The sequence below is a fragment of the Urocampus carinirostris genome, chromosome 9 (genome assembly GCF_059441175.1).
Source record: "Urocampus carinirostris isolate Australia breed hairy pipefish chromosome 9, RoL_Ucar_1.0, whole genome shotgun sequence".
Classification (NCBI taxonomy): domain Eukaryota; kingdom Metazoa; phylum Chordata; class Actinopteri; order Syngnathiformes; family Syngnathidae; genus Urocampus; species Urocampus carinirostris.
In genome coordinates, this window is record NC_142357.1 from 1,240,013 (window position 1) to 1,252,698 (window position 12,686).

Sequence of the window (12,686 nt, forward strand, 5' to 3'; positions counted from 1 at the left end):
GTAAGTTGCTTGCACTCACTTGTTCATTGTGTTTTCCACTGCTATGCCAGGTTTGTTTTTGTTTCTGTTTGCGGCCACTTGAGTTTGCTTGTTACTATTTTCATCTGCATCTCCATTTCTGTTTGGTCTTTGTTTTGTTTTGTCTGCACCTAACAAAACCTAACCGTTATGGTATAAAAGAAGAATGTGAGGGTGGCGGTATTTGTATTGGTGTCTCTTTTCCAAATGCGGAGAAGACCTATCAACCATTTGTTCCACATAAGGTTTGAAATACCTCTGTGTCTGGGACTGAGTCCATACCCGGCACATGAAGGTTACCGCTGTAGTGTGGGGCCTGCCGGCCGTCAGTGGTCGTGAAACTAGGCATCCAACAGCGATCCGAGTGGCCCAGAGCCTTGCACTCCTCGGTGCAGTTCGAGAACTGATCAGCACCTGTGGTAAGTGCAGAATTACAAAGGATGAGAAATAAAACAGGCCCTTGGGTTACAAAGAGTGTTAAACAAGGAAATACTCCTATTAAAGCCAGTTGTTTTCCCACAAAGTGCTATGACACATCTGTCTCTTTAATTTTTCACATTACGGCTTTCTATTTCTCCATGATTGGCCTCCCACACAATAAAGTTGAAGGATTCAGAGACTACGCCCACTCGTTCATTTTAAAAAAAAAAGTGGCATGCGAGATGCACTTGACAGTTAATCAAATAATGAGGTTCAACTTGTGTTTTAATAGATGACTACAAAACGTGAAAACCTTCTAGGCAAGCGAGGGTGTAACGGTGTTAGGCAAACCTATAAAGAAAGTCTTAAATGCTTAATATGTGCGTTATAACACAGCAAAAAAATGTTTAGATACACGCTTAAATTGTAAAATTAACAAAGGCAAATCCAAAATAAACACCTAATGTGATGAGGTCTACAACAGAGGCCTCAAACTCAATTTACTTGGGGGCTGCCAGAGCTAGCGTCTGGTTGAGTTTGGGCAAAATCGGGTTTTCCACAAAAAAAAAAACGCTGATTAAAAACATTCCACTATAGGGAGCTGAGATGACTGTCCGCTATCTTGCTATTACAGGTACCCCAAAAAACAAAACTATTTGAAAAGGCTGGGCAAAATTCAGCAAAAAACAGAGAAACAATGTTTGTGCGGGTGCTTGAAATCCTTGAAACTGCATCCAAGAGTGGGTTATCTGAGTAGTCATGGGAATTCCGGCTTTTTCGAGAAGCGGCTCTTTTGGCTGTGCTCACTAAGAAGAGCTATGTTGGCTCCCTCTTTTTTGGTGATATATTATTCAGAAGTTTCATAAGTTTTACAGAGGATGCCCGCAAACCACATGAAATATAAATAAGAATATTCACAGATCTTTAAAAATGTTTTTAAAATACAATAGAATCTCAGTTTATTACATACTGAACAGATTTAAAGTCGAACAACAACACCTATGGAGCCCTTTACATGTTTGTAAACATTGGGACATAGCCAAGATATGCATGCATTGTTGATGCAGAATGGAAGTTAATGGCAGCCCATTGATATAAAAAGATTGCAGATCATAGATAGTAACAGCTCGAAATAGCATGTGTAGGTCAAGTCAAGACAAGTCATGTTTATTTGTATAGCCCTTAATCACAAAGAGTCTCAAAAAGGGCTGCACAGATCAAATACTAATGCAAACTACAGACTATTATGACACCATCCCCTCATCTAAAACCTACATGAGTACAAGTAATATACAAAGTATCAACATAAAATATAGGTTATTCATATGCTATAGAGTAGAATTGTGTTTTAAGTTTAGATTTAAACATTTCCACTGAGGTTACAGATCTCAGGGGGAAGAGCATTCCACAGCACCGGGGCCCGGATGGAGAACGTGCGGATCTGTTCTTGGCGCTTAGGATCACTAGTAGACCAGCATTTTTAAAGCGAAGGCTCCAGACCGAAACATAAGGGGAAATTAAATCTGAAAGATACGAGGGAGCAAGTCCATGCATGATTTTGTATAATACCAACAGAACCTTAAAATCACATCTTTAGCTAACAGGGAGCCAATGCAGGTTAGCTAAGATCGGGGAAATGTGATCAAACTTTCTTGTCGTAGTTAAAAGCCTCGCTGCAGCATTTTGTACCAGATGAATTTGGACTTCGGGAGACCGGAGAGTAGTACATTACAGCAATCGAAACGGGATGTAACAAACGCGTGAATCATAATCTGAGACAGCAGGACGAATTTTAGCAATGTTGCGAAGAAAGTTTTTCTAGTAATATTCTTCACATGTGTTTGAAGGGACAGATCGGGGTCAAATATGACACCTAAATTTTTGACTGAGTCTCTCTGGGTGAGAAATATACTGTATTTTAGTCATCAAAGCCAACAAAAGAAAAACTTTATTCTGATCGGCTTTGGAGTTCCCCCTTCAAAGTTCCTGGAAAATCTGGTCTTTAAAGTTCTTGAATTTGGCAATGAAAAGGGTGTACAAACCCAGTTATTTGTATTCTTTAATGTGCCTTTTAGCACAAATTGTCATATTATGGCGGGGGCCTCAATTTATTATCTCGTGGGCCACAAATTTGAGACCCCTGGTCTATATTCATACTCCTACAATTAGAGAGTAATTATCAACAAAAGTTATAACATTGTCTGGAATAAAAGTTTTAAATAAAAAACATTTTAGATATTCATGATTATGAGGGGCGTTGACAGACAGAATCAAAACTGTAAAAAACAAGACATTGTTTTCATTCCTGCTTATTTTAAGTCTGCTCCCTTTGTATGCTATTTTTCAAGCTAAATCCAAACGATTTGTATTTGTTTGTGAGTCTCTTTTTATTATTCAAGTTATCTGGTAATCCCATAATGCCCCCCCCCTCCCGGGAATGCAGTCTGATTAGGCTCTAACCGCTGCCATTCCAGTGTGTGTGTGTGTGTGTGTGTGTGTGTGTGTGTGTGTGTGTGTGTGTGTGTGTGTGTGTGTGTGTGTGTGTGTGTGTGTGTGTGTGTCTTCTTTTGTATGTATGTAGCGGTCAGCAAAGGGGGATTTTGCTTTGTTACAAAGCAGATTAATTTGGGTTGCCCTCAATAACAGCTTGGAAAAGTGCCCAAATGGCTAACAAGAAGGGGTTAATAATTATTGACCAACATGCCATAAAATTACATTTTATTATGGAGCCAGACAAAGGAGGGAGCAACTAACTGCTACCATCATCCATCCTGTCTGTCTGTCTTTCTGTTGGGGCTGCCAGAGTTGGTTCTGGACCAGGGGTCTTCAACATTTTTCAAGCTGAGAGCTACATTTCATTACGAATTAGCTCAAAGATTTTGGTACATATTTCTGAAAAAGCAACTTGGATAGCTTGCTAAATAGCTTAAAATGTAGCCGAAGCCGCATTCTGCTTGGCCAGCCAATACCTGTCAGCTGCTTCCAGAGTCCCACAGGCCAGGAAGGCCCGATAAGACTCTTTGTTCAGCTTGACCGGCATCCCTCAACGCCAGTGCCCACCAACGGGTCTGAGGGTTGCCACCACGGCAGGCACCGACTACTTTACAGCCACAGCTTCGATGAGCCGCCTCGACAATGGAGGCGTGGAACATGGACTCAGTGTCCCCCGCCTCCCTCGGGACATGGGCAAAGTTCTGCCGGAGGTGTGAATTAAAACTTCTTCTGACAGGAGATTCTGCTAGCCGTGCCCAACAGATCCTCACAACAGCTTAGGTCTGCCGGGTCGGACTGGCGTCTTCCTCCACCATTGGAGCCAACTCACCACCAGGTGGTGATCAGTTGACAGCTCTGCCCCTCTCTTCACCCGAGTGTCCAGAACATGCGCCCGCAGGTCCGACGAAACGACGACAAAGTCGATCATCGAACTACGGCCTAGGGTGCCCTGGTGCCAATTGCACATATAGACACCCTTATGGCTGAACATGGTGTTCGTTATGGACAAACCATGACGGGCACACCCTCTAAGGACTCCAAGAAGGTTGGGTACTCTGAGCTGCTATTTGGTGCATAAGCACAAACAACAGTCAAGACCTGTCCCCCTCGAAGGCGGAAGGAGGCTACCCTCTCGTCTACTGGGGTAAACCCCAACATACAGGCGCAGGTGTGGGAGAATTAGTTTCTCCACGGCTCTCACCACGGGCAACTCCAGAGTGGAAAAGAGTCTAACCCCTCTAGAGAGAACTGGCACCAGAGCCCAAGCCGTGCGTGGAGGTGAGTCCAACTATTTCTAGTCGGAACTTCTCAACCTCACACACCAACTTGGGCTCCTTCCCTGCCAGAGAGGTAACATTTCATGTCCCAAAAGTCAGTTTCTGTAGCCGGGGATCTTCGCGCCAAGGACCCCTCCCTTAGCCGTTAACCAGCTCTCTTCGCACCCGACCCTTTTGGCCCCTCCTACAGGTGGTGAGCCCATGAGAAGAGGGCCCACGTCGGCTGTGCCCGGCCGGAATCCGTGAGCAAAGGCCCGGCCACCATGCGCTCGCCAGCAGACCCCACCTCCAGGCCTGGCTCCAGAAGGGGGCCCCGGTAACCCGCAAGGGAAAATGTGGACAGATGATTTTACTCTTCACAAAGGGTCTTCTGATCTACGTTTTGTATGGCCCCTCACCTAAAACCTGTTTGCCATGGGTGAACCTACCAGGGCCTTAAAGCCCCCGACAACATAGCTCTTAGGATCATTGGGACACACAAACTCCTCCACCACGATAAGGTAGCAGATCATGGTGGACAGCTGGCAAGGTAAACAGGTAAAAAACTAAAAGGGAGGTAGATGGCGAGCTTAAAGCGTATAAAGCCAACTAAATAGTTAAGCTAAAACAAAGCTAGATAGCTAGCTATAAATGAGCCCAGAATTTAACTGTGTAGCTAGAAAAAAGACCAACCGTTAGCTCATTTGATTTATAAAACCAATAAAAAAAAAAACAATAAAAAACTGATTCAGAGTTGGGGACACCTGTTCACAGTAAAGCGTACTACGACTTGTTATTAAAATGTTGCCACTCAACTATCATTACTAAATGAAGCGTTATTTCACTACTCATTAAAGGCAAATAATGTGTTGCCTAATTACACTGGCGTGCATTTTAAACATGTCGAAGTCCACCCTAAAATTAAACCTTTAGATCAAGGTGGATCCTCAGACTATTGAATTTGAGACCCCAGATCTATCCCTACCAAGAGAGGTATGGATAGACTCGAGGCCAGCAACCCGCGGCTCATTACCCGCATGCGGCTTTTTAGCGCTCCGAAGTGGCTCCCTGGCATCTTTCCAAAAATTTTTACAAATACCCCCAAAAATAAATGAGGGAAATATTTATTTTTTGTAATATGTTTTTTTGCCAGAGGGTCAAACGTGACAGGGAAATCAGATCCTTTGCTTGTTTTCCTTTTTCTTCATTTTTTTTTTCTGTTAGAGCCTAGCATAGCGCAAGCTCCGCCCCATACAAAGGGCAATATCAATATTTAAAGCTGCACTCCTAATTTTAACAGATAAGTCACATTAAGCAATTAAGAGCACAATGCTGTCATTCACAGTTTTCTTTTTACAAAACGTGTCTGTTTTTGTTTTATTTTCTTAATTTAGTTTTGTTTTCTGTTCAAGCTTCTTCAGTAGATAATTAGTAAAAGAAAAGTCCATAAATCCAAGTGTGTCAAGAACCATAACAGGAGGAGGACCCAGATGCGTGATGTTTCTCACACAAGCTTTATTTTACGAGAAATGGGTCAGTCATGCACGTTAACCCAAACGCCATTGATTCTGCGATCGTTGGGCGGAAGACGTAAGGCAGCAGTCTGGCGTGGAATGATAGGAAGCCAGAAGCTGACGAGATCGATGCCAATTGCATCGGACAGATGGTGTCGATACCGGACAGGACGGAACAGACAGGATTGATATCAGGCATTGGAGACTAGAGTCTGATAACAAGCAGGACGAGATAGACGGAAACGATACCAGACACTGGAGATCGAAATTAAACAGGACAAACTAGACGGGAATGCTACCAGACGATGGAGATCGATATCAAGCAGAACAAAATAGATACCGGACAGGAAACACAAGCAGGAAACCGGACAGAGTCAAAACCCAGGTGCAGAGGTTTGTTGACAGACTGACAAAGGGTGAGTGACGGGACCGAGCTTAAACAGGAGGGAAGCCAATCAGTCAACCAGCCGCAGCTGGTGCCAAACGGGCGGGCCCAATTGGGCGCCATGGGCAACTGTGACAAAGAGTGTGTGTGTGTGTGTGTCTTGATTAAAATATATTGAACTATCAAAAACGGTAAAAAGATTTCACCTAAAGTGTGTGTAGCCACCCTTCAGAATTACTAAACAAGGTTTTTCATCCGTTTTCCTGACATAATGATCTAAAAACGTATGTGGTGCTCCAAAAAGGCAAGACAAGTTTAAAAAGTATAAACTGGCCTTTTAATTCAATTGGTCAATACATTTTTTGTTTGAATAATTTATTTACCACCCATTTTCGCTACAGTTTTGCTGATCGGGCCCAAGCATGGCTACTTTTTGTATCAAAAGAGAGAGACAAGGGGATGCTGCTGTTTTTGTACCCATGTACTGATTTGTTTGACATTTGCACAGAAATTAAACTTAAACTGCATTAATGTGATTTTGTTTACTATGCCTTATCAAAAGGCTGCCCTTTTATTTTTTATAAATGCATGCTGTTTTATTTCATTCTTTTTGTTGTCAAGATAAAGGTGTGTTATGCATTTTTTCCTCAATCCTCAAAATAAAATAAAAAAATATTTAATGCATTCATTATGTTTTACCAAAGAAATGAAATATAATATAATTCATTAATATTGTAAGTATACTACAATAGAGTAGTCACGTGGTGTATCATTCTCCACAGGATACCCTGCATTGAACTTGATAGTAGTCTAATAGTAATATACAGTAATATAACAGTAAATATACACAGCACAAGTTGCATTCATTGGATGGATTATATAAAGCTTTTAATTTTTATTCCGTCCAATGTGGTTCTTTCAATATTTGGGGTTGCCGACCCCTGGGATGGACAGATGGATTGATCAATCAAGCAATGCACTTGGTGCCACACCGGTAAAAATATATAGCGCAAAACTAATATGAAACCATCACCAGTGTAACTGCATTACCAAAATTGAAAGCACATACAAGTTAAATACCAGCAGACTGTCAGGCACCAGAAACGGAGACAGAACCCAATTGTGTTCGTTTCTTAGTTTTATTGAGAAGGAGACGAAGGCTGGCACCCACGATCCAGTGATCGTTGGTTGCGGGGAGCAGGTCGCTCGGGACGCGCAAGTGGCACTTCTGTGGCGAGCGATAGCGGTGTCGAAGACAGGAAAACAGGTCGGGTTGTTGGGGCGGAGGAGCAGAGACGTGGTCAAACAGCAACAGGTCAAAGCCGGGAAACGTACGAGAGCCAAAAAACAGGAGGGAGTCAGGGTCCGAAAGCTTGCCTTAGCGGGAGCTGAAGGTTCGCAACGATCGAACGCCGGTAACAGGGAGCCGGGGGGTCAGCGACCAGGGCTGTTGGCGCCACTGGGGCAGCCGCAGGTGCCCCAAATCAGTAATCATGACACAGACTCTGTTCACTTTAATACACACTCACACAAACACAGATGCACTCGACTAGATAAAACCTTTATTGTTCTTGACATTTTTGTAATTTGAAAAGGCACAGAGGACAGCTTGAAACAATTCAGGAGATTTAAACGATTCTTGCTGCAGTGCCAGAAGGAGTATGAAAACCTTTGGGATGCGCTCTTATCTCTTAATAAATGGTTCCAGTCTGTGGAAGCTTAAAGTTGCTGGCTGCCAAAGATAGCAGTTCTATAGATAGCGGTCCTGCAGTGAATTAATATGAATTGTGTCGACACACAATGGTGGGTCATCAGGGTCCGCAAGGCCTTCTTTGCTGGTCTGTTAATTATGTTTTTGTCCTTTAAATAATTTAAAATTGCTGTCAGCTTCCTTTCATTACTTTTTTTGTGCTGCATCCAGATATGTATTTTCTTATATTTAAGCATTCAACCAATAACATTTCAGCCATTACTTGTTGCCAAGATCAGAAATCTACCCGAAAGCTTCAAAAACTTTTCTGATGACATGGTATCATAAAATCAGTGTTCCATAAAGCTGTCGGTCTTGGGAACCTATGCACACATTTATTTGTTGAATTGATATACGTTGAGTCAATCATGGCACGTGCAAGACCGGGTGTTTGGTACTGTATATAAAGGGCACAGTCTCGACTACGATTTACAGTCAAAGTATAAAAATAACAGACCCAGTTTTGGCTGGGAATCGGTAAATAATACTTTTTGTCAAAGCTCATTAAACAATCTATGTTCATTGATGAGATACTTTCTGATGAAAAGCCACATAACACCCAAAAGCCTTAGCAAAGCACTTTGGACAAATTGATTGGGGAAGCGGTAGGAATGGGCAAAGCTATTGGTGAAGCAATGGTCGAAGCTATGGGGGAAGTTATGCACGCAGCACACGCATCCTTTTCCTCACCTAGAACCATTTACACTGAAAGTAAATGTGTATGTATCTTTGTTTGCAGTAGTTTGTGACATGTTAACAAAGCAACTTATCTTGCACTATGTTTTAAAATAATTATTCAGGAAATATACAGGTTTAATATATATGTATATATTTACGTAGGGGCAGCACGGCGGCGCAGTGGTTAGCGTGTGTGCGCCACAGTTCTGAGGTAATGAGATCGAATATCCTGTGTGGAGTTTGCATGCTCTCCCCGTGCTTGCGTGGGTTTCCTCCGGGAACTCGAGTGTCCTCCCACATTCCAAAAACATGCATGTCAGGTTAATTGGCCGGTCCAAATTGTCCCCAAGTGTGAATGAGCAAGTGAGTCTGTCTCTGTGTGCCCAGCGACTGGCTGGAAACCAGTTCAGAGTGTCCCCTGCCCACTGCCCACTGCCCGAAGATAGCTGTGATGGGCTCCAGCACCCCCGCGACCCTACTGAGGATAAGCGGTGCAGATAATGGATGGATGGATATTTACAGTTATATTTATATTGATATTGGACACACTGTTTTTATTATTTCATACAGTTTTTTTTAATTATTAAACGTCACACAGTGAAATAGAAAGTGATGAATTAGCTTTATTAACTAGCTCTGGAGAGTCTGATTGTTGATCTTGTGGAATTTTGTCCTAAAATATATTATATGGCTCTCTATCGGACTTTTTCAGCTGTAATTGAAAAAAACATATGCCAGAAATAAGACAAGACAGGCTAAACTTTCAGCATTAGATTTGGTGGCGATACAAAATAATTTTTTAACAGGACTGGGACGCAGGGAAAATCTGTTCGACAGAGTAATTGAAATCTTCTCGTGTAAACGAAGGAAGAGAGATTTATGTGCACGCATAAAAGGTTTTTCGGTGAGTCAAATGTGTTTATATTTCTAACAAATGCAGTAGGAAAGTTTATTCAAGTTATTATTGATTGTTTTTGAATGTGTCACAGTGTCACGACCGAAACAGGTAGTGGAACCAAATGCGTAACATTTCACACAATGCTTAATTTGAGAATCAAGAAGGTCAGGCGAGGGAAAAAAAAAATCTTGGGATATCCAGCTCTAAATTTCTCCACAATAGTATCTCCGACCTGCCTGGTGTTTTCCCCGTTCCTCATGATACTCTCTGCGCTTTAAACAGACCTCTGAGACTATCACAGTGCAGGTGCATTTTTACAGAGACTTGATTACACACAGGTGGATTCCATTTTTTTATTGTTAGTCATTTAGATCAACATTGAATCATTCAGAGATCCTCATTGAACATCTAGACCAGGGGTCGGGAACCTTTTTGACTCAAAGAGCCATAAAAGTAAAAAAATATTAATTTTATTTTGGGAAAGAGCCACACCGTATATTATGAGACAAATTTACAAAATTGCTAAACCCGCGCCCCAGACAAAAGCTTAGTCTTCAGCACATTTATTTTTGATGATTTGATAAAAATTATGAAAAGAGAATAATGCCAGAGCCCCTGTCCCAAAATCAACAAACATACCACTTTAAAATTGTCTCTCTCTTGCAATGACTCAAGATCGGTTAAACTCCTTTTGACCCTTTTTTATCATACATATTGGTTTCAAAACCAGATGCAAGCATTTATTTTGTAAAAACGTCACAACATTCTGAGAATAGGGAGCCTTATGTGCTTACCTTTGGCGAGAGATGGGAAGGAGTGCTTGTACTTTTTGCATAGCTCCACCCATCCCTCCCACTCACCCAATCAAATGACTAAGTTCTCTTCCGGTGTTTTGGCGTATTTACAGTTCTGTGGATTCATCATAAGGTATCTGAACACTGAACACAGATTACATAGTGAACTTTTATATAAAGGATTCTTTAGCGTTGTACAGCTAAAACGAGTTTTTTTTTTCCCCATTTTTTTGTGTGACACCTTGACTGTAAATTGTAGTGAAAAACGTGCCATATATATACTGCGAAGTAATCGCCTACCATTAAGTTCCGGTTTGGCTTTGTGTATAACATAATAGGATAGACGACCCAAGTTTTGGACAAAATGGAGAAATTTTGCATGCAATCAAATCTGTCTCTGAGCCACAGATACTCGTAGAAAGAGCCATATATGGCTCGCGAGCCATAGGTTCCCGACCCCTGATCTAGACAGTTTGGTGCACTGAAAGGGGCTGAATATTTTTGCACACCCACTTTTTCGGTTTTTATTTGTTAAAAGCGTTTAAAATATTCAATGAAGTGTGTTCCACTTCATGATTGTGGCCCACTTATTGTTGATGTTTCACAAGAAATTACATTTTTATATCTTGATGTTTGAAGTCTAAAATGTAGCAAAAGGTCACAAAGTTCAAGGGGACCACACAGTTTCGCAAGCCACTGTGTGTATACAGTGGGATCTCGCTACTTCGCGGTTCGACGTTTGCGGGTTCAGAGCTTCACGGGCCTAAAAAATAATAATTGTTAAAAATAATAATAATAATAATAATAACAATAATATCAATTTAAAAAATAATAATAATAATGAAAAATATTGCATTTAAATTAGAAATTACATTATTTTACAAAATTTGAAAACAAAATATTCAATTAGAATTAGTAATTGCATCATTTTACAAAATTTTAAAACACAAAACACTCATTGGCCAGCACTCGCTGAATTCTCGTCTCCCCATTGGCCCATTCACTACAGTAGACCACGCTTATCTCGTACGTATACTGCATTACGGTGTGGTATGCTGGGTGCACAGCAGCAGACAGGAAAACGCTACAGAGGGTCATCAAAACAGCTCTCTGCCCAGTCTGGAGGACATTGAACGAATGTAAAATGGTACTCATGTCTATGTTCTTGCACATGTTGACTGCACTATGTTTGTTTATTGCTCAAAACAGACACCGCACAAAAAAACTGAAAAACTTGCAAAAACACTACCTCACACGAATGTAAAATGGTACTCATGTCTATGTTCTTGCACATGTTGACATAAATCTCTCTCTCTATATATATATATATATATATATATATATATATATATATAAAACAGTTGGTATTAGGTGCAAATCAACAAAAAATTGGTAATTTCTTCAGTGTCGGTAATAAGTCGAAACATAATACAGAAAGTGGTAACAACGGCAATAATTCCGGCACGAAAAAACGGCGGAGAAATTCTTCAGAAGACCGCGAAGGCAAGGAAAACACGTGTTTTGAAGCAAACGATTTGATGAAAGATAAATAAAAGAATACTCCTTTTGAAATGAAATCAAAATGATCTGCATTTATATAGCGCTTTTCAAGTCAATGACTTCCCAAAAGCGCTTTACAGTGTGCTTCACATTTCCCAATAGCGGCCTTGTATTGCAGCCATGTAAGACGCTTACCTGCTCGTTGGGGGTATTAGGGGTTCTGTGTCTTACCCAAGGACACTTCGACATGTAACACGGCAAGCCGGATTCAAACTGGGATCCCTTGATCCCAAGACGAGTGCTCTACCTCCTGAGCTACTGCCGCCAAAATGGACTCAATTATATTCCTGGTTACGCTATGAAGAGGATGATAATGGAGGCTACATGTTCTGTGATGCGTGCACCCAGCTTGACAAAAAACTGGATTGCATAAATCTTTTCTCAATACGGACTTTCAGAAAAGCACATTGGATCGGCACAACGACAATGAAAACCACAATTTAGCTATGGAAATTCCGTTGCTGCAACTGTGGCGGGACAGCAAACCATGAAGAATATATGAACTGAAAAATCTGAAGTGATTAACACTGCCTTAGCTAAATTTTGGGGACCCATAGATCTCTGTCGGGACCCATAGATTTTTGAGCATGCGAGTCCCTGGGACCCATCACTTTTCAGAGGTAAAATGAACACTGATATATATATTTATATATATTTATATATATATATATATATCTCATCTCATCAGCCGTACCGCTTATCCTCATTAGGGTCGCGGGGGTGCTGGAGCCCATCCCAGCAATCATCTGGCAGTGGGCAGAGGACACCCTGAACTGGTTGCCAGCCAATCGCAGGGCACACGGGGACAGACAACTCACACGCTCATTCACACCTAGGGACAATTTGGACCGGCCAATTCACCTGAAATGCATGTTTTTGGAATGTGGGAGGAAACCGGAGTGCCCGGAGGAAACCCACGC

The 12,686-nt window shown here is 41.6% G+C and overlaps 1 protein-coding gene across 3 annotated transcripts in view; it reads right to left on the minus strand.

Annotated features, from left to right (window-relative positions):
* The window catches only part of LOC148359071 (protocadherin-10-like), a 46,266-nt gene that overhangs the window by 13,827 nt on the left and 19,753 nt on the right, over window positions 1-12,686 (minus strand). The window contains exon 4 of one of the 3 annotated variants that reach the window (XM_088344111.1): window positions 301-432. In XM_088344111.1, coding sequence (XP_088200237.1) covers window positions 301-432 — 132 coding nt within the window. Of the gene's footprint in view, window positions 1-274; window positions 433-12,686 lie in introns of those variants that run through there. The other 2 variants (XM_088344110.1, XM_088344112.1) reach the window with 2 other exon arrangements.